General features: G+C 66.8%; 2 protein-coding genes across 9 annotated transcripts; one reads left to right on the top strand and one right to left on the bottom strand.

The window, feature by feature from the left end:
* Window positions 1-11: 11 nt before the first annotated feature.
* Sppl2b (signal peptide peptidase like 2B) lies at window positions 12-13726 on the bottom strand. Of its 6 annotated transcripts, XM_078028233.1 has the most exons (16): window positions 13595-13726; window positions 9141-9260; window positions 7841-8023; window positions 7270-7359; window positions 6925-7064; window positions 6288-6430; window positions 6119-6215; window positions 5300-5416; window positions 4020-4101; window positions 3670-3744; window positions 3538-3600; window positions 3359-3458; window positions 2933-3010; window positions 2297-2457; window positions 1237-1513; window positions 12-486 (listed from the first exon to the last, which is right to left on the bottom strand). In XM_078028233.1, exons 1-15 carry the CDS (start codon window positions 13649-13651, stop codon window positions 1244-1246), a joined length of 1776 nt encoding a protein of 591 aa, XP_077884359.1. In that variant the 5' UTR covers window positions 13652-13726; the 3' UTR covers window positions 12-486; window positions 1237-1243. The 6 variants fall into 6 exon arrangements, with proteins under 6 accessions (XP_077884359.1, XP_077884372.1, XP_077884353.1 ...); XM_078028246.1 differs by having other exon boundaries at window positions 12-1513; window positions 6925-7068; XM_078028227.1 differs by having other exon boundaries at window positions 12-1513.
* On the top strand, window positions 13637-18105 carry Lsm7 (LSM7 homolog, U6 small nuclear RNA and mRNA degradation associated). 3 transcript variants are annotated; one of them, XM_078028512.1, is made up of 5 exons: window positions 13637-13774; window positions 14651-14741; window positions 15662-15738; window positions 17113-17180; window positions 17882-18105. In XM_078028512.1, the coding sequence occupies exons 3-5, from the start codon at window positions 15662-15664 to the stop codon at window positions 18022-18024; spliced, it is 288 nt and encodes a 95-aa protein (XP_077884638.1). In that variant the 5' UTR covers window positions 13637-13774; window positions 14651-14741; the 3' UTR covers window positions 18025-18105. The 3 variants fall into 3 exon arrangements, with proteins under 3 accessions (XP_077884638.1, XP_077884633.1, XP_005332253.1); XM_078028507.1 differs by lacking the exon at window positions 15662-15738 and having other exon boundaries at window positions 13654-13785; window positions 17109-17180; XM_005332196.5 differs by lacking the exons at window positions 13637-13774; window positions 15662-15738 and having other exon boundaries at window positions 14639-14741; window positions 17109-17180.
* The last annotated feature ends 1798 nt before the right edge of the window (window positions 18106-19903 follow it).

The following is a 19903-nucleotide window of genomic DNA, read 5'->3' as shown; positions in this document are numbered from 1 at the left end:
CAGGGCCAGGGGCAGATACCAAAAGCGACGTTTAATCCTCAGTCAACAGAAGCAAGGCCACCCTGAGTGGCGCTTGCCTGGGAAGTCCACCTGGTCCACCCCGGCCTGAGCACGTGGCCCTGACCCGCCCCGGGCGGCTCAGGGTGCAGTCTGAGTGCAGATGCGGCCGCCTGCCCCGGGGTCCCGCCCAGCACCTCGGCGTCCAGGGAGCCGCTGCTCTTGGCCAAGCCCGCCCCTCCAGGACAGCAGTGGCTGAGAGGCGGAGAGGCGCAGCGGGGGCTTTCAGGGGGGGCCACCCTCGTCCTCTCCCTGGAGGCAGACGCGCTCGCCGTCTGCAGTGCCGGCCCATCTGCCCTGGGCAGGGGCCGCGTGGGCACGCGTGCAGGCTGCAGGACGCCAGGCTCCTCGCCTTCCTGGCCTGCGGTGGGGACGTGCAGCGAGACGCAGGTCCAGCGGCCACACCTGGGCCAGCTCCAGCTCAGGCCCCTGTCAGTCGATGAGGTAGAGGGCAGAAGGCCAGCTCTGGGTCACCCTCGCACCTTCCAGAAGCCCCTCCACAGAGGAGGTGCCAGGTGCCACGCTGCCACATGACCTGTGAAGACTGGGCCCTTGGCCAGTCCCACTCCCCAGCTCCAGGACGCTGGTGCCCGGCCTGCTCCATGGGGCAGACTCGCATGCCACCGGCTGAGGGCCCTGCTGGGGACCGCTGCCTTCACCCAAGCCTGGCTCACCACCCCAACCCCATGGGCCCCGCCCTCAGGCCCCTGTCCCTCGGGCCTCGGCTGGAGCCCCTGGATGCGGCTGCTTCCTGCCCCGGGGGCCACGGCTCCCGGCACCTGGTCCAGGGGTCTCAGGAGTCAGCCAGTCAAAGCAGTCCTGTAGGGAGGGCCCCGGGCAGCAGGAGGGAAGCACCAAACGCAGGGACCTGGCCAGCGCCCACTGGGCTCCAGAGAGCACAAGCAACCCTCGTGGAACCAGGAGGAGGACCCAAAGGAAGACTGCAGGGCTGGCAGGCAGGGCAGCCAAGCAGGCAGAGCCGCTGGAGAGGGCCGGGGTGCGGCTGCAGCGGGGGCAGGCGGGGGGCCGCGGGAACCTCGCCGGGCACTGAGCACCATGTAGGAGAGGGGCCCGGCACAGGCCTTGTCCAGGGGGCGGTGGCACCCACGTCTGCTGCAGACACGGGCAGCCCCAGCATCTTGACGTGACGTGGCGGCCGCCAGGGTCCAGAGCGCGCACCTTCTCCCTAGGCCAAGGTCCCCGGCTGGGCTGTGGGGCTGGGCTGGGCCAGGCCCGTGGATTCTGGGGTGCTGCTGTCCGGGGTCTGGGGCTCCTGGGCAGGGGCTGCTGCCCCCGTCTCCTCAGGTGTGGACGGTTCCTGGGGCTTCTCAGGGGGCACAGGGGACCTGACTGGTTCTTGGCTGGCAGACTGTGGGGACAGCGGGGCGTCTGAGTCCTTCGGAGGCTGTGGACAGTCGGCAGGAGCCGGTGCCCACTGGGTCTGAGGTAGGTCTTTCTGCGGAAGAGAGGTGTTTGATGAGAGGGACAGGCACCCCTGTCCCGTGGCAGGGATAGCAAACCCCTGAGGCCCACGGATCAGAGAGTAGTGCAGGGGGTCAGCAGAGTGGCCATCCCCAAAGGTCCAGGTGCAGTGCGCAGGAGGCCCTCAGTGGAGGGCTAGGGTGCTGGGAGCACAGGTGACAGCCCTGCCCACCAGCACAGGGGCTGCAGGAGCCACCACAGCTCCTGGGTCCAGGGCAAATGGCCGCAGAGCCTTTGGGGACCTCTGGGCCCAGCCTCAGCCCGAGGCCAGGCCTGCCCCCGACCCTCCAGGGACCCACCCACTCACTCTGGGGGCAAGGCCGACCCTGGGACAGCCCCTGCAGGGTGCGGGCCCCAGCGCCAAGCCCCGGTGCCAGCCGAGGGTCAGTGGGTGGCAGGACTGGCCTGCTCTTGCCCCAGGGGTGCCCGACACAAGGCACACGCCCTGTGAGCGGCCACGGACACTCAGCGCCTGGCCCCCCAGGGCAGGCGCCCACCGGGCCCGTCCTCGGTGGCAGAAGCGGAGCCCAGCGCCCCGCACAGGCAGCGCTGGGCTTGAAGGCGGCCCTGGCAGAGGGCACGTCAGCACGGGCAGCAGCGCAGCCTCAGCTGTGCCCAGGCCACACGGGCACGCCCAGAGCGAGCCCTTGCAGGAGCGGGACCCCACCAGGGGCCCGGTGGAGCAGGGGTCTCACTCAACTGTGGCCAGTGAGGGCTTGGGGCGGACTCCGCAGAGTCAGAGCAAACCCGTATTCACCGCAAAGCCGCTGCCCGTCCAGAAGGCGCCCAGCTCCCGGCGCCACAGCGCCACCAGGCAGCTCGTCACCAGAGTGCAGGGCACCAGGTAGAGGAGGGCGGGCTGGCCACGCTGCATGAGTGCCAGTGCCACGAACGTCACCAGGAGGCCAATGCCATAGGCTGCAGGGACAGACGGGGCGTCACCTGGGCCTGGCCAGGGTCCCTCCTGCCCCTCCCGGGAACATGCTGGGCAGGGGCAGAACCAGAGAGCAAGGCCGCGAGGGCCCTGAGGTGGCGCTGCGGGCAGCAGGGTCTGGCTGCTCCGGGTGGGTGTGAAGAGCGGCTGCGAGGGGCTGCCTCCCTGGAGCAGGAGGGCACAGTAGGCGCCCGAGAAGTCCACACGTGAGCAGAGGCAGGACAGCACTGCAAGGTGCAGCCCAGCCTGGGGACAGTCACACTCACGGCACACGGCACCTCGTGTGAGGGCTCTGTGGCACAGCAGGCAGAGGGGACCCAGGAAGAAAGCCACATGGGTCTGGGGAAGTGAGGACAGTGAGCCCCGGGCACAAGCCCAGCTGCCCAGCTCGAGGCCCCCAGAACAGAGGACAGACTCAGGCCCAGGGGCTGCGGCTGCCCAGCTCAGTGCAATGCCTACCCACGGTGCAGGCCACAAAGTAGACCCGGGAGGACTGTGCCTGGATGTCGAACCTGTGGCAGTAGGCCACCAGCAGCCCTGCAGAGAGGACGGCGAGGACGCGGCTCACCCGGGGCCCCACTGTGGCCGGCCTGGGACCGTCAAGTGTCCCAGGACCTGGGCCTGCCATGTGCCACAGCAGCTGCCCAGCATGAGAGCCACACCCAGATGCAGGGGCGCAGCGGGAGGGACAGGACCTGCCTGTCCCTGGGCAGCAGCCCCAGGCCGCCCACACCGCATGCCTGCCCTGCCAGACCCCCACCCACTATTCCCAGAGCAGCCCTGACTGTTGGGGCTGGGCTCAGGCTCCCTGTCACGGGAGGCACCAGGCCCAGCTCTGGGGATGTCCCACAGCACCGCCCTCCGGGAACCTGCCAGCCCCAGTACCTGGCACCAGGATATCTCCAAAGCCCAGGAGGGAGAAGGGCCGGTCACACAGGGCCAGTGGCGAGGCATTCAGCCTGGGCACCTTCAGGACCATGGGCAGCTGCACAGGAAGAGAAGGGAAGCCTTTCCAGGCCGGGCGCCACCTGCGGCCCCAAGGCCCACACAGTCAGGTACCGTACCTTCTCACGAGTGGCCGAGTCCGAGGGCCCAGTGGCCACCTCCACCATGATGCTGTTCCCGCTCTGCAGGGGAAGGGGCGCGTCAGGGTAGGGAGGAGCGGGGCTGGGGTGGGGGTGGGCAGCGGTGCCTACCTTGGTCAGGAAGGGCGTGACGAAGACGAAGAAGACGTCGTAGACGAAGAGCACCAGCAGCAGCAGCGTGCAGGCCTGCGGGCGGGACGCCTGCGCTGCACGGCTGCCAGGCCCCGGGCTCTGCACACCCGGGACGCAGCCCTCGCAGGGAGGCAAGGAAGGGGCTGTGGCCGGGCCGCGGGCAGGGGCGGGGACAGGGGCAGGGGGCAGAGCCAAACCCGAGGCTGCAGGGGCCTGGCAGCGACAGCTCTTCGCGAGTCCCCACTCAGGGCCCCTAAGGCCACGGGCCACTCTGGAGTGGGGACCTGGCACCACCAGGGCTTGCGACGCCCAGGACCGCCCCGCCTCACCTTGAACGTGGGGAGACGGACAGTCCTGAGCATGTAGAGGCAGAAGGCCACACCCAGCGTGTCCTGCAGGACCCACGCCCACCTGTAAGGAAGGTGCCCGGCTGACACACCTGTCCCCCACCCCCACACCAGTGCCCACAGGGCTGCACCTGGTCCCCAGCCACCAGGCAGCCAGGCAGCACACTTCCGGGAGCAGCCCCCTCCTCGCCTGGCCAGGACTGGGCTGCCCAGCTCTGCTGGGAGGCTGCTTGCAGGGGTGACGTCACAGTCTCCCCACGGGGTAGGGGGCCGTGAGGGGACCCTGCAGCTGCTACACTAGGTGCTATTTATAAGAGAGAATCTTGTGCCCAGCCAGGCTCAATATCACTCCCTGGTCCCTGGGAGAGCAATGGACTCTGGGGACAGACCTTGGGGACAAGGCATGTAGTCAGATGCCAAGGATAAAACAAGGTGGCCTCCCACTCCACCCCCTCCCATCCCATCCCAACCTCACACCCCCCACCCCACCTGCAGGCTCGCCAGCTGCCTGCAGGACCGGTCCCCCCAAGCCGAACACAATGAGATCATCTCCCCTCCGTGGCAGCTGGGGACAGCCACTACTGCACCAGGTGCAGGGACAGCAGGATTCCACTCCTGGCAGTGGGTGGCTTCCCGGCTGCATCCAACCCCTTGGCTCCCGTTCCCTTTGTCACAAAGGACTCTCGGTATCTCCGCCTCTCCCCTCTGGCACGTCAGCCTGCTGTGGCCCCGAGTGGCACTGAAGCCAGAGGTGCCTGGCTGCTTCAAGAAAAGCTCAGGGCCCTGCCAGGTGGTTTCAGGCACAGCGGTGGGAGCCGGTGGGGCCAGGCCAGCTGTCCCTGGGCCATAGCATGAGCACTCCCTGCTCAGGGAGGTGGGCTGGTGGTTGGGAAGCCAGAGAGGGAGAGGGGCCGAGGGCGGGTGTGCACAGGGCTCCCTCAGGTGGGGCACGGGGCCACACAGGGGACGGGGGACTGAGGGTGGCTCTGGGCCAGCGCCCCCCTTCCCCTGGCTGTGCAGGAGGACAGGGTGCCTGGGGCATCTCTATCCAGGTTCCAATCAGGGCGGTGGCACCCAGCCAAACCCAGGTGAAACTGGATGCGGGGCAGGGGCGCCACAGGGGCCGCGGCTGGGCCAGGAGAGCAGAGCGGTGCCCTCAGGCTGAGGCTGAAGCGGCTCCAGCCGGGGCGGCTGCCGGAGCCGGCCTGGAGCACCTGAGGACAGGGCCCTGCGCCCAGGGCCTGCAGGGAGGAAGGACATACTGGTCCTCGTTGCGGAAGACGCCCCACACCACGCTGACGGCGATGCAGAGGAGAGCCAGGAGCAGCATGCGGGCCTGCGGGCGCTTGTGGAAGTAGGGCAGGCTGTTGTCGGGGACCCTGGGGAGGAGCACCCGTCAGCACCAGGAACCCACCCCTCAGCCCTCCCTGCCGCCCCACCCAGACCCACTGTGCTGCAGGCCCCGTGGAGGCGCCCAGGGTCCTCCTGCCCACCTCCCGCCCTGACAGGCTCGACACCCCCTCAGGGTGACAGCACAGGAGTCCCGTGGGCGGTGCAGGGCCTGGAAGAGCCGCAGAAGCCCTCCACCCAGCCCCTCTCCTTGGGCAGTGCCCCGGGTGCCGGCCCTCCACACACGCATCCCACCCGGTCTACAGTGGCCCTCTCTGGAGCTCCTGGGCTCTGGCCCTCAGCCTGCCAGGTGCCCTGATCGGCCTGGCTGCCGCCCACTGGAGCCCCACAGGCCGAGGCCCCAGGCAGCCGGCTGAACTTGGCACCTCCCTGCCCCTCACAGTGACCCTGCAGCCTGGACACCTGTGGCCGTGTACCTAGGGCAAGGGAACCCTGTTCCTGCTGTGTCCCCCACTGCCTTGGTCCTGGTGGGCCCTGCTGACAGCCTTGTGCTGGACGGTATGCGAGGGACGCTGTCTGGGTACTGGGGACGTGAGAACCAGCACCCACCTCTCAGCCCTGCCCTGAATTGCAGAGACAGGTGGGCCCAGGCGGGAGGGGGTCCTGGCCATGGGCAGGCCAAGCATGGCACTTCAGGGGCCGGGAGGCGGACCACGATGCCTGGGGCTCACCTGCACTCGCAGAAGGGCAGCCGGCGCACGCAGGGGGCCAGGCAGCTGTAGAGGCCGGTGGAGGAGGCCAGGCAGAAGATCCCGATGATGGCATAGACTGCGGGGGCAGGGCGGTGAGGCTGGTACCCGCGCCCACCTGCCCGGGCACCCTCCGGGGCGGGCGGCGCACCCAGGTGATCGTAGAAGTGGTAGAGCAGCACCAGCATGGAGCAGCACATGACCACGAACACGCCGATCATGACGGGCGTCACGTCCACCGCCGCCTCCTCCTGCTTCTCGGGCCCGTCGTCCCGCTTGTGTTTCATGTACCTTCTTGGAAGACCCCACGGGACACGAGGTCACCAGGGTCAGGCCCGGTGTGGGGCAGGCCAGGCTGAACCAGCTCTGACCACGGGGGCAGACCAGGGGCCCTCCCAGCCACCAGCCCTCGAGCTGGACGGTGGAGACGGCGCAGGCCCCCTGGCCAGCCGAGGCCACCTGCCACCTGAATGCGAGGGGCCACAGAACGGGGGCAGCTCCTGGGCGACAGAGGGGCATGAAAGCTCCAGGCTCCCCACACACCCCCAAGACCCTGGTGACCTCCTGGACCTGGTGGGGACAGAACTGCTCCAAGGAGCTGCAACTCAGGAGGCTCTAGGGTGGACCACCCCAGGGCCACGCTCTGCCCTGCCCTGCCCTGCCCCACCTCCATCACGTGCTGGGGCCCTGGGCACTGCGTGGGCGGGAGCTCTAGACCCCCTGGCACCTACCACCATGGCCACAGCCTGGCCTGTCCGCCCTCCCCACGCCCAACACTCCTCACTCACTTTCTCACGTCCCGGCTCCCGGCCCAGTAGCCCCCGATGGCTACGGTGCCCACGGCCATGATGAAGATGATGACCATGTTGTAGTCCAGCACCGGCTCACTGGGTGCGTACAGCGCCACCCGCACTGCTTGGCCGAAGCTCTGCCTCAGGGAACAGGCCTCGCTGACCTCGGAGGCAGCCGCCCGCCCCGCCCACCAGCAGAGCCTGGGGCAGGTGGGGCTGGGGGACCCTGCCCCGGGATCTCCCTCCCAGGCACTGACCCACCATGCTGACCCGCAGCAGCGGCCCAGGCCCCTGCCCGGCACCCTCTGCGACCCCGGGGCAGAGCGGCAGGTGCAGGCCTACCCTGAAGATGTCCAGCATGTCCCTGTGGCTGAGGAGGGCCACGGGGATGCCAATCTCCTCGTACTGTGTCTTGTTGCCTCCTGGGGGAACCTGGAGCCCGGAGGAGGGAGCACCGGTCACCCCTGCCTCAGGGCCAGACCCTGCCTGCAGGCCCAGGTCCTCAGCCAGAGCCCGGGTTTGTGGAAGGGACAGGGAGGCCAGGCTCTAGGCCCCCTGGCAAGGCCCCAGCCCCGCTCCCCTCAAGGACCCTGGCAAAGGCCCAGCGGTCACTCAGGAAGGCGGACTCCAGCTGCGTCCCTTCGCCTCGCTGTGGCCGCCCAGGCCCACAGCCCTGCTGCCCTCACAGGCTCCGCCCACCTGGTGCTGCCCCACTGCCCAGGGGGGTCCCCCCACCACACGGGGCCCAGGGCTGGCTGCTGCAGCCGAAGGAGCAGCCTTCACTGAGGAGCAGACCACCCCGCCTCCGCCACACGGCTGTCCTGGAGAGGCGCAGAGCCGGGCAGGGCAGGCCTGGGCTGTGGCCCTCTCCCCGGAGGTGACCGCTGTCCCCAGGGTGCACAGAAGGCCATACCAGCTTCTCCTTGCTGACGATGAGCAGCCCGCGCGCCCCGCTGCCCTGGGCCAGCCGCACCTTCTCATAGAAGGTGCAGTTCCCGCGGGCCACCAGTGGGATCTGGCTGCTGAAGCCGCTGGCAGGGAGGTCGCTCGGGGAGCACAGCAGCGAGGCCGTCCAGTTGCGCAGCTGCAGGAGAGACTGAGGGCGGACGAGGCCCTGAGCTGCCAGGGGGGGGCGGCCCGAGACCCCACTACGCATCCAACAGGAGGGTAGCTTTCGCCTGCCCCACCCAGGCTTCCCAGGGCCCAGCCGCGCTGTGACAGAGGGCCGCAGGAGGGACACACTGGGTTCTCCAAGAGTTCTTCTGGGGACAACAGGGCCTGGCGGGGCTTCCCAGAGGCCCAGCAGAAGGCTGAAGCCCTAGGTCTGCCACCTGAAGCCCAGGCCGCGCCCGAGTCTGCCCAGAGCCAGCTGCTGCCACTGTGCACTGCAGGCAGAGGATCTCCCTGCATCTCCGGTGGCCTTGGGGGACCCCAGGCCGGGGACGGGTGCCCCCTGTGGCCCACGCAGCCCCCTTCTCTGCATTCCTGGCAAAGCAGCTGCCCTCCCGACTCAGGCTGCCAGACCTTCAGGTCCTGCCATGTGCAGGCGGCGCCTGGCACCCAGAGACTGCCCAGCCTGGGCAGCCCACACCAGCTGGTTTGTGGAAGGGACAGGACGCTCACAGCACACACTGCGCACACACAAACCTGAGCCCACAGTGCACACAGCTGGGCGCTCAACCCGTTCACGCCCACGCCCACCTGCAGGCACATCCCGAAGCTTGTGGCACACGCATACGCACACCCACAGCTCACACACACACAGAGGTGGCCACGCTTGGAGGACAGATCTGTTCCGAGGGGAGAGATGGCCGCTGAGAGGGAGACGTGTGCTTGAGGTGCGATCCATGCGCGGCGCAGGGCGTGGCTAGGAGCAAAGCCATGAGGAAACGCAGGCAGAGAGGCACGCCTGTGTCCGGGTCCCCCCATCTCCCATCAGGCCTAGGACCCTGACCCTGTCCTGGCCATGCCCAGAGCAGCAGAAAGGCCCATCTCCCAGCAGGCCTCTGGACAGCTCTCATTTACGACCAGGGAGACTGAGGCCCAGAGGGGCTCACGGAGGCTCCAGTGGCAGGCAACCCATGCCCAGGGTCTGCATCCTGCCTCTGCTGACTTGGCTTTTCCACAAACTGCTGCAGGAAGAGTGGCCACGGCATGAAAGAGGCCAACGACACCCCAGCTGGGGGTGGAGGGCCTCAGGCAGCGGCACTCACCGCCTTGCTGAGGTCCTGCGGCAGGTGGGCCCACTGGGGGTTGTAGAGGATGCAGTAGTCCTTGCCTTTGGGGGTCCCACTCTCCGGAAGCACATGCACCATGCCGTACTCACAGGCCACCTGCAGAGGGACATGGTGCCAGTCAGAGACCCACGAGGCAAAGCACCCAAGGACCTGAGGACGTCTGGGGATGCGGTGCTTGTGTGCACAAGGTGGCAGGGGACATTTCTATCCTCCTCTCAGCAGGACAGAGAAGAACACAACGGAGACACACGCACGTGCACATACACACACGTACTTTTCCTGTGGTGCTGGGACAGGAGTTAGGACGGGGAGCATGTCAGGCAAGCGCTGACCACTGAGCAACACCTGCTCCTGACGTCACACTGTAGGTGGGGGTTGGGGGAGAGCAAGGGCATGAAGGAGTCGCCTCCCCAGGCAGACCCGGGCGGCCACAGCCATCTGTGGGTCAGACCTGTAGGTCCCAGGTCTCTGCACCAACAGTGGCGCTGGGCTGGGCTCAGGGCATGTGTGAGCACCCCATGGGGCCTCCCAGGACCAGCAGGGACGGCAGGAGAGCCAAAGTCTTGGGGGAGAGGGCAGCACATCAGTTCTGTCCCCAGGCCCTGGCGGTTGCTTGTGGCCAGGGGGCAATGGCCAGGACTGTGAGGCAGGGCAGGATGTCTGACTGAGCTTCCCGCACTCCAAGAACAGTCTGCATTACAGCTGGTCAGAAGACCAGTACAAGCGGGCACTGGTCAGGACCCCTGCTCAACGTCCCTTCAGCTCCCTGGGAAAATGAGGCAAGAAGCGGACACAACCAAGGGCCCCCAGTGGGCAGGCTGGAGGCTGCACCCTGCTCCAGGCCACAGTCCTGCCACAGCCGAAAACCCGCGGGGTCTGCCAAGCCCCAGGTGACCGCCTGGCACCTGCTGACAGCAGCTGTGAACAGTGCTCAAATTAGGCAGAGGGCAGGACATGAAGAGACCTCTGAGGGTGGCCTGGTGGCCTGGGACAGAAGAGGGTCCAGCTGTGGGGAGACACCTTTGCACACAAAGCCCCGCCATGCCCTCGCCCCCTCCCTAGGGCCTCAGTCCTCCGGGTGGCTACGCGGCCTCCTGTTGCCTAGGCTCCTTCCTGGCTCACTGGGGCCCTGCCAGCATCTGACAAGGACACTCCCTCTCATGGTGACCTGTCACCTCGGGTCTGGAAAGTCGGGGTGTGGGGAGGGTGTGGCCCATGGTAGAGGGCCCTGGTGATCTGGGAAGCTCGCAGGCTGCCCCTGGCCTTCTCAGAGCTGGACACCCACACACTTGGGGCTCCTGGGCCACGCTCCTGCAGTTCCCTCCTGCCTGGCAGACACGCTTAGTGTCTCCTGGGGACGAGCCACAGAAACAAGCCGGCAGCAGGCACTGGCGATGCATGGACGGGTGCCAACCTGCCCCAGCCGTGGAGACTGGCACCGCAAGGTCCACCACACCACCAGGCCCCACAGGCCCCCAGGGCTCTGCTGAGACGAGGGTGGGGGAAGGGAAGCTCTGGCCTGGCCAGGGCCCTGATGGCTTCTTGGGAGGACCTGGGCCCCTCCACAGGGCCCACCCCATGGCCTGGGCCAACATGAGGCCCCAAGCCCCGCATCCCAAACTGCTGGCCCCGGGGCCACAAGGCCAGCTCTGGAGCTTTGCTGGTTTTGTTGTCTCAGGTGGGTGCTGGGCCCCTGGCGCCAACCATCAGTGAGATAAGGACCGTCTGCCGCACAGGCTGCTGGGTGTGTCCCAGGGCACCGCGCTGAAGCTGGACAGTGTGGCTGATGACCAGCACTCTCAGGAGAAGGGGAGGGGTGGCCTGAGGACAGCAGTTTCATTCCCCGCGCCTGGTCCCACACCCACCCAACCACCACCTCTGGTCAGTTCCCCCTGCCAAGGTTCCCTCTGAGGACACCGTCAGCATGGCCCCTGGTGTCCTGGAAGCCCTGGGCCCTCCCAACAAGCTCCCACAGCCCCTGGCATCTGTCCCAGGGTCTGTGGGCCGCGGAGGGGCCCAGAGTGTACAGCCCGGCCAGTCTGCCTTCTGCCCAGTCTGCCTGGAACAGGCAGGTCCCTGAGCACAGGTCCAAGGCTCCCCCACCACACGCGCAAAGCCAAGCAGCTGCCACGGGACCACGTGCCCCACAAAGCCAAACCCAGGGGCCCTTCCCAGGAGACAGCGCCATACCACTCTGGGGGACCGTGGCTTTCAGTGAAAAGTGTTTTTTTGTGCAAAACAGAATTAACAACTAAAACTGCTTCTCTTCAAAAAGTTCATTTAAGAACATAAAAGTGGGGCTGGGGATGTGGCTCAAGCAGTAGCACGCTCGCCTGGAATGTGTGTGGCCCGGGTTCGATCCTCAGCACCAAATACAAACAAAGATGTTGTGTCCGCCGAAAATTAAAAATAAAATAAATAAACATTTAAAAAAACACAAAAATGGGGCTAGGGCCATGGCTCAGTGGTAAAGCTCTTGCCTCACTGAGCTCGATTCTCAGCAGTGCATATAAATAAATGAATAGAATACGGTCCTCCGCCAACAACTCACACACACACACACACACACACACACACACACACACACACACACGTGCATTCATGAGTTTCCCTCCTCACAGCCTGTGAGACTGAGTTTCTGTCGAAAAGCCTGTGCTCCCCTCAGCCACCAGGAAACAGGGGCCCCCTGGGAAGTTTCCCACCTGCTGCACTAAAGGGCCTCCCAGGGCAGACCCCCGTCACAGCCACCTGCACGCCTCGCAGTCAGACCTGGAAATCCCGCAGAGCCGCTGCAGAGGCACCAGAAGTATCTGACACCGCAGGGAAGGTGGGCCACAGGCCACTAAGCAGCAGACCCCACTTGTGACCTTACCCTGCACCCACTTGTCCTAACTGGAAAGAGGGATGTACTATGAATGTTCCACCTGCCCAGGGCCAGAAAACACCAGCAAGTTCAGGATTGTCACCCAGCTTCTCCACCTGAGAAGAGCTGGTCTCATTTTTGTGCACCTGGTTTCCAATGTCCTAGAAGTGACCTGTCTGGGAGCAGGACCTGGACACACCAGGGGTGGCAGCTACTGTCCTTAGCCATGCACAGCATGAAGTGCTCAGCCCTCATCCCAGCACCAAGCCTCCCATCACCTGGCCTGAGGGCCACAGGCTCTGTCCTGCCCTTACCCTCTGCCTGGGGCCACTCCCAGCCTCCCCTCCTCCCCTTCTGAGGGAGATGCCCTGGCCTCCCTCCAAGGTCCATCTGAAACACCTCCTTTGCAGAGATCTTTCTGGTGTGTGGGGGGACACTTCTCCCTGGAGCACTGAAGCAGCCTACATGCCGGGCCTGCAGCTCCCATCTCCATGCAGAGCACAGCTCACACTCCTGCTCTGGTGCCCGACACCCCTCCTCTGGCACCGTCACCTGGACAATTCCAAGCAAACACTCCCGCCTTCTGTGGTGTCCCCACAATCCTGCAGCCACCTCTCTTGCCTTCTCCTCATTCAAAATAGCTGGAGAGTGCAAAGCCCCTTCCTAAGATGGGACGCCACAGGGCACAGCCAGGGGCTGGGGAAGCAGCGGGGAGGTGGGACAAAGGCTGAAAGGATGGCGAGGCATTGCAGGGCGACAGGAAAGACAGAAGCAAAGGGCCGTCGCGCACAGGGCCACAGGGCGTGGTAAGGGATGGGGGCCGCTGGACGGCTGGCATCTGGACACGACCAGACCTGACGGGGTGAGCAGCAGTCCTGCCTGGGAGAGAGCACCCGGGAGGTGGGCGGGGGGACAAAAGCAGCCACCAGGAGAAAGGGCCAGCTGCTGGGGCTCCTGCAGGGACAGTGCTGGGCGGCGAGCGGCGGCGGAGGCCAAGGGCCAGAGCGGAAGGTCCCAGCGGCACCCAGGAGGGGGGCGGGCCCGGAGACGGGACATCACTCTGACAGCGTGCGCCGCTAGCTCGGGGACTGTCCCCGCTGGGACCCGACCGTCAGCGGCGCGGCCGCTCCTGACCCGCACCCCAGACGCTGACGCCCCTTGGCGGACCCGCAGCCTCGGCTCCAGGCGGGGATCTCCTCCAAGGTCCAGGGTAAAAGACGGGGCAGGGGTTCGCCCCCTCCAGGGCGGGCTCTCGACTCGGCCCCGAGCTGCCCGGCTGGGGAGGCCGCGCTGGCCGCCGGACGCCGGGGCCTCCCCGCACCTGGCGGGGCGCGCAGCGTCGTGCCCACCGCGCGGGCGGGACGCCGCGACTGGGAGGGCGGCGGGCACCGCCGAGGCCCCAGGGCCCGGGAGCGGCCGGAGACCCCGCGACGCGGCCCGGGGGAGAGGGGCCGCGGCCGCAAGGTCACAGCCGGCTCGGGGCGCGCGGGGGTCGGGGCCGGGCGGGCCTCCCGGGGGCCGGGCCGAGGGCGGCAGCCGCAGGGCCGCGGGGCCGCGCAGCCCTCACCTCGGCCGCGAGGAACAGAAAGGCGGTGACAAGCCGCGCCAGCGCCGCAGCCGCCATGTCCGCGGGTCCCGCCGCAGCTGAAGGCACAAGTTTCCCAGCGACGCCCCGGGCTCCGCACCGCGCACGCGCTGTTTTGCGCGCCGGGTCAAAGGGCGCGGCACCTGCGCAGATCGGCCGGAGGCAAGATGGCGGTGCGCGGGCCGGCGGAGGGGGAGGAGGCGTGGGCGCGGGGCCGCGGGGGCCGGGGCCGGGGTGCAGAGGGGGTCGGGGTGCAGAAGAGGACGGGGACGCGGTGGAGAGGGGGACGGGGTGGAGAAGGGGACGGGGCCACGCGGACACAGTGTAAAGGGGGACGGGGCCACGAGGAATGGGGACAGAGTGCAGAGGGGGACGGGGACGGGGTGCAGAGGGGGACAAGGCCACGAGGAATGGGGACAGAATGCAGAGGGGGACGGGGACGGGGTGCAGAGGGGGACAGGGCCACGAGGAATGGGGACGGGGTGCAGAGGGGGACAGGGCCACGAGGAATGGGGACGGGGTGCAGAGGGAGACAGGTGCAGAGGGGGACAGGACAGGTCCACGAGTAATGGGGTCTGTGTGCAGAGGGGGACAGCCACAAGGAATGGGGACGGAGCGCAGAGGGGGACGGGGATGGGGTGCACAGGAGGACAGGGTGCAGAGGGAGACGGGTGCAGAGGGGGACGGGATGCAGAGGGGATAGTGCCATGGGGAACAGGAAGGGGTGCAGAGGGGGTCAGGGACAGCATGCATAGGGGAGCTGGGCCACGGGGAACTGGACGGGGTGCAGAGGGGGACAGGGTCACAAGGAATGGGGACAGGGTGCAGAGGGGGACAGGGCCACGAGGAATGGGGACAGGGTGCAGAGGGGGACAGGCTGCAGGGAATGGGGATGGGATGGGGTACAGAGGGGGAGAGGGGCTCCAGGTCCGCTCCTATAGCAGGTGCTCGCCCTGGGTTAGGGACGGGAGCTGCGGGTGGGGAGGCCGTGGGGGTTGAGGGCTGCGGACAGCAGCCTCACGTGCTATGTCCCCTCAGGACAAAGAGAAGAAGAAGAAGGAGAGCATCTTGGATCTGTCCAAGTACATCGACAAGACCATCCGGGTGAAGTTCCAGGGCGGCCGTGAAGGTGAGGCCCAGGGCACGCTGGCTTGGCGGTGCAAACGGCTGTGAAGAGGGGTCTGCGCGCTTGACTGGGCCACTTTGCGCAGCCAGACTGACCCAGCTGGAAGGGAGGGACTGGTGTGCCCACCTTGCAGTGGGGACACTGAGGCTCGGAGGGGGGAACAACACAACCAGTGGCACACCTGGGTCGGGACTCGGCACCTGGCCTCCCACGTGGTCCCGTCTCTGAGCCCCCCCAGGCGCCTGGCTTCCTGATCTCTTGGCTTCTGTTCCTGCTCCCCAGACACCAGGGCCTTCCCTCTGCCTGTGCACCTGTGGGACCAGGGGGTCTCTGGCCATCCCCAGCACTGCACAGATGGAGCAGCATGCCCAGCCTCCCCCGCTCCAGGCCAGGAGCACTGCGGGTGGTGACCACCAGAGTGGCCCCAGACAGGGCCAGTGTCCCCTGTAGCAGTTTCCACTGGTGGGGAACCACAGCTCTGTGACCAGCCTGCACGTGGTGGCCAAAGGAACCTGTTAGGGTGGGCTCCCTCACGCCTGCTCGGACCCTGCAGGGCTCCCCACTCCGGGTCCAGCCTGCCCTCCTCCAGCAGGTGAGGGCCCAGCACTCTGCCGCTCTGGGCTCGCCGTCTCGCGGCCGAGCCCTGCGTCTGGCCTGGGCAGGACCTAGCAAGAGCGAGGCTCTCAGAGGGCAGGAGCCAGGCCGTGGCCCTGGCCCTGTGGTCCAGTGGAGAGAGCAGCAGTGGCCCTGGCTCTGGTCCCAGGCAGCTGCCCTCTGAGTCTCAGTGTCCTCGTGGCTTACAGGGCTACCTCCACCTGCTCCCCGGGTGGCCGTGTGACTCCAGGCTCCTCCCTCAGCGGGCACTGGTGGGCCTCTCACTCACTGGGGGCAGCCTCTCTGACGCTTGGCTCCTTCCTCCTCAGATGGGGACTCAGGCGCCACCACGAGGTGGACAGTTGGTATCAGAGCCCAAACCTGAACGTCCAGGTGCAGCCCACAGGTCAGCTCCACGCTGAGCACGTGAGCCTGCTGGGCCCATGCTGGTGCCCAGGCGTGCAGGGTGTCGGAGTGGACGCGGCTCTGGCTTTCCAGGGGCTGCCTCTGTTTCCTAACGTGGGTAGCAGATTGCCAGCAGGTTCAGTACCTCCCAGGTTGACAGGCCGAGAGCCCAGCGCCTAGGGCACAGGGTCTCAGACGTCACGAGACAGGGGTCTCTTTGGGCCTGTCCACACAGACCCCACCCGCTTCCCAGCGTGCTGGATGTGGGCAGAAGTCAGCCCCTTGTAGTTGTGGGCTGGGCCCTGGGCTTGTGATGTTGGTGTCTGTGGACCCCATTCCTGCCTGGGCCTCTGCATGTGGCAGCTTGCTCCCGTGGCGGGGGTTGGGCAGACGTGTTCACATTGAGCGCCGGAAAGTGCCTGGCTCTTGAAGGTCCCACCCGATTAGAACAGGCCCACCGCAGTCATGGTCACATGACCTAATCTTAAGAGAGACCCTGTGAGAGCCCAGGGCCAAACCCACAGTCGAGCATGCGCCCAGGTCAGGGGGTCCATCTGCTCTCAGCCCGTGATCAGGACGGAATCACAGGTGCCCCTGGGTCTGCAACTGCACCCCTCCCTGCAGCCCACCCGGCAGGCGCCCTTGCTCAGAGACGGCCCCCCCAGAGCCAGGGGCCTCTCAGGAGCATCAGGGCCAGGCATGAAGGCCCAGCAGGGTGCGGACAGCACAGCTCCGCCTTTGCAGCTGCTGAGGTGCTGAGAGAGCTGGTGTCACCCTGTGTGCTGGCACCGTCTCCAAACGGGGTGCAGAGGGGGACGGGGTGCGGAGGGGTACAGGGCCACGGGGCGAGGGAGCCAGGACGGGCGGCACCAGGTACATGAGGGTCCTGGAGGAAGAAGCCAGAGAGGCTGGGAGCAGGGGGCAGGGAGCAGGGGGCAGAGCCAGGCAGTGACCTCAGGAGTGACCTGGCAGGATGCACCCTCAGAGCCCTGTCCCTTGAGGACTGTGAGGAGGTGAGACAAGTCACCTTTTCATCTCTTCTGGGAGGACGGGCTTCATGATGTTGGAAACCCTTGCGCTTTGGCCCCTCAGCACCCTGGACAGCCTCCTGGGTACTCTCCCTCCCAGCGCCCAGCCTTCCCGCAGTGGTGACGGACACCAGGTGGCGCTCTCCAGGCACTGCCGCCTGCTGGCCCAGGGGTTCTGACCAGAGGTGGTGGTAGCCATCACCTAGCCCTCCTGGAGCCTCCTAGGTCCCCATACCTGCACTGGGCAGCCCCTGGCAGGAGGGAACACCCGCTGGCCACCCCGGGCCCCTTTCCAACATCGGCCGCTGACCTTGGCTTTGCCTTCTCCCGGGACCTCTGTAAGCCAGTGGAATCCTGAAAGGCTTCGACCCGCTGCTCAACCTCGTGCTGGACGGCACCATCGAGTACATGCGGGGTGAGTCCAGCGGGAGGGGCCGGAAGGCCGTCCGTCGCCTTGGGGTCGTGGGAGATGCATGCCCTGCCGGTGGTCCCTGGGGTCCGGTGGTCCCTGGGGTCCAGCAGCCTGCGGTGCTCGAGCGGGCAGGGCCACGGGCCGAGGAGCTTGCCGAGAGCCGCCGCCTGAGCCGCTCCAGCCGTCCTCTCCTCCTGGCTTCGTCAGCACAGGACCCGTCCCCCACCCAGAGGGACCGCTTGTCCCCCGGTGCCTCCTCCTGGGGGAGCACCAGCCCTGCCCTGCCCATCAGCCCAGGTCCCCAGCTCAGCAAGGCACCAGGGGACACAAGGACCTCTGGAAGGAGGAGGTCTGGCCCTGGGGCCTGTCCCCGAGGTTAGACAGGATCTGCTCTTGTCCCCTGTAGTGGCCCCACGTCGTGGGAGGAAGAGGCAGGAGGGTCAGGGGCTCCCTGCCACCCGCATGCCACCTTGGGCACGGGGCCCCCACATAGCCCCAGGGTCAGGGCACCTGAGTTCCCTGGGCCTCGTTCCCGGCGGCTGCACATGGTTTCCTGCAGCTCTGGCCCCATGGTCACACACCAAGAGAGGCTGCCCGTGAGGTCCTGGTCACTCACAGCGTCTGCCCATGGGGGAGGGTGGAGCCGCCGCCCGGCCCTTAGACGGGGTCTTACTGACCCACGGGTGCTGTCTGTCCCCCCGCAGATCCCGATGACCAGTACAAGCTGACGGAGGACACGCGGCAGCTGGGCCTGGTGGTCTGCCGCGGCACCTCCGTGGTGCTCATCTGCCCGCAGGACGGCATGGAGGCCATCCCCAACCCCTTCATCCAGCAACAGGACGCCTAGTGGCCGCCTCGTGGCCGCCTCGTGGACTCAGACGCCCCAGCGGGGGCAGATGTGCGTTTTCTTAATAAAATGTCAAGCTCAGGACGCGAGCACTCGGGTCTGCCAGGCGGGGTCCCCGTGCGACTGGGCAGGCACGGGCCAGCGAGCTGGGGGCCTGGTTCTGTGAGGACCCTGCAGAGCTGCCTGCGGCCACCCACCCCCACTCTGCCCCGCTCCAGAGTCGCAGTGGACAGCACCCTGGACAGCTCCCTGCAGCTCACCACCCCACTCAGAACTGGGGCTGCAGGCCAGGCAGGGCCTCTCCAGCCTCAGCAGGTGCAGCCCAGCCTGTGGGCCTTCCTGGCCCATCTCCCCAGCGTCCTTGTTGGGACCGCCCTGGACACTGACCCCACTGAGTGTGATCACCTGGGGGGCCCCGCAGCTAGAGAGACAGAAGCCTGGGTGGGAGGGGAAGCTGCAGGGCTGGCCTCTGATGACCGCCCGGCTGGCACAGGCTAGAGGTCAGCGTGGCCGGGCGTGGTGGCCACACCTCCCTCCCAGCTCCTCGGGAAGCCGAGGCAGGAGGACCACAAGTTCCAGGCCCGTCTCAAAAGGGCTGCAGATGCAGCTCCGTGGAAGAGTGGCTGGGGTCCCCCCTCCCCGCAGCCCTGCAAGAAAGAACCAACCAGGAGATGAAGAAGCTGTTGTGTGCCACCGGCTTCACAGACGCTTGTCACAGCGAGAGTTCATAGGCACCTGCTGACGGCAGCCTGTGGCAACATGCAGAGTCCAGTGGCAGACCACGCAGCACGGGCGGTTAAGACCTGCTCTGCGCATTCAAGCTTGTCAGAGTGGGGCGTGGTGGCACTCGCCCGCATCCGATCCTAGAAGCTCAGGAGGCTGAGGCAGGAGGACCACAAGTTCAAGGCCAGCCTCAGCACCTTAGCCAGCACTGTCTCTAAATAAAAAGTAGAAGGGCTGGGGTGCGGCTCAGTCCTCGTGGGAAATAGTTAGTGGCTAAGAAGCTCCTGAAGGGCACGTGCCCACCTGGTCCTGAGGGGTGTCACCCAGCTCTGAGCACCTAAGTATTTTAAAAGGAGGAATTCAATACTTAGTGTTGTCCCTTTAGCATCACATTGAAAAGTTCACATTCTACAGGCGTCAGGGAAGGGACTTGGAGACCCGGAGAGGGGCCAGGGAGGGGTGAAGACAGGTCAGACCCTGGGACCACCGGCTGACCGAGTGGGGGCGGGCCTGGGGAGCAAGCCGCCCGCTCTCCAGAGCGGCCCCTCCCACTTACCCTGGGCCTCACTTTCTGCAGTCCCGGTGGGTCTGGAGCTGCGAGAGACCACTGTGGCTGGCCACCTGAGCCACCTCCTCGCCTCTGGGACCCACCAGAGAGCGTGGGGGGGCTACTCTGGACGCAGCAGCTGGGGTGGGGAGAGGCAGAGCTGACCACCAGAGCCTCAGGGTCTTTTCCACCATCAGAAGCTTCTGGAACCTGCTGTGAGGCCCTGTCCTGGGGGCCGAGGCGGGACCTGCTCCTCTGCCTGCAGGGACCTCTGTCCCCCAGAGCGGAGCCTCTGTGGTCAGCACCGAGGCCTCTTGGCGGGACGTGGAAGCCAAGGGCTGTGGTCACCAAGGGCCCGTGCAGCAGGTCTGGCCCCTGGTCGATGGGCGCAGCCCCACACTGAGCCTGAGCCTGTGCTGAGCAGGAGCAGGGAGTGGAAGGGTGGCCCCGCTGGGGTGGGGGACGGCCTGGCGTCATGGTGGCTGCGGTGCTGGCGCAGGGCTGGGACTGACGGGTTGGCCCTGAGGTCCAGGCTGTTTCCCACATGACAGTGAGGAGGGCCCTCCCTGCAGATGCTCCAACACCCCTTCAAGTTAAGGTGGGAACTCG

The sequence above is a fragment of the Ictidomys tridecemlineatus genome, chromosome 2 (genome assembly GCF_052094955.1).
Source record: "Ictidomys tridecemlineatus isolate mIctTri1 chromosome 2, mIctTri1.hap1, whole genome shotgun sequence".
Taxonomy (NCBI): domain Eukaryota; kingdom Metazoa; phylum Chordata; class Mammalia; order Rodentia; family Sciuridae; genus Ictidomys; species Ictidomys tridecemlineatus.
The sequence above is the reverse complement of the archived record's forward strand: the minus strand, read 5'-3'. Positions and strand labels throughout refer to the sequence as shown.

What these genes read in the sequence shown, in the direction of transcription:
- Sppl2b (XM_078028227.1), bottom strand. Translation starts at nt 13,651, where the DNA reads ATGGCGGCTGCGGCGCTGGCGCGGCTTGTCACCGCCTTTCTGTTCCTC. An exon ending in CGCAGGACCTCAGCAAGGCG is followed by an intron (nt 8,024 to 9,140) that starts GTGAGTGCCGCT and finishes GTCCGCCCTCAG; the next exon opens with TCTCTCCTGCAGCTGCGCAA. An exon ending in TGGAGATATCCTGGTGCCAG is followed by an intron (nt 3,011 to 3,358) that starts GTACTGGGGCTG and finishes TCCTCTCTGCAG; the next exon opens with GGCTGCTGGTGGCCTACTGC.
- Lsm7 (XM_005332196.5), top strand. Translation starts at nt 14,639, where the DNA reads ATGTCCCCTCAGGACAAAGAGAAGAAGAAGAAGGAGAGCATCTTGGAT. An exon ending in GTTCCAGGGCGGCCGTGAAG is followed by an intron (nt 14,742 to 17,108) that starts GTGAGGCCCAGG and finishes GACCTCTGTAAG; the next exon opens with CCAGTGGAATCCTGAAAGGC. An exon ending in CACCATCGAGTACATGCGGG is followed by an intron (nt 17,181 to 17,881) that starts GTGAGTCCAGCG and finishes GTCCCCCCGCAG; the next exon opens with ATCCCGATGACCAGTACAAG.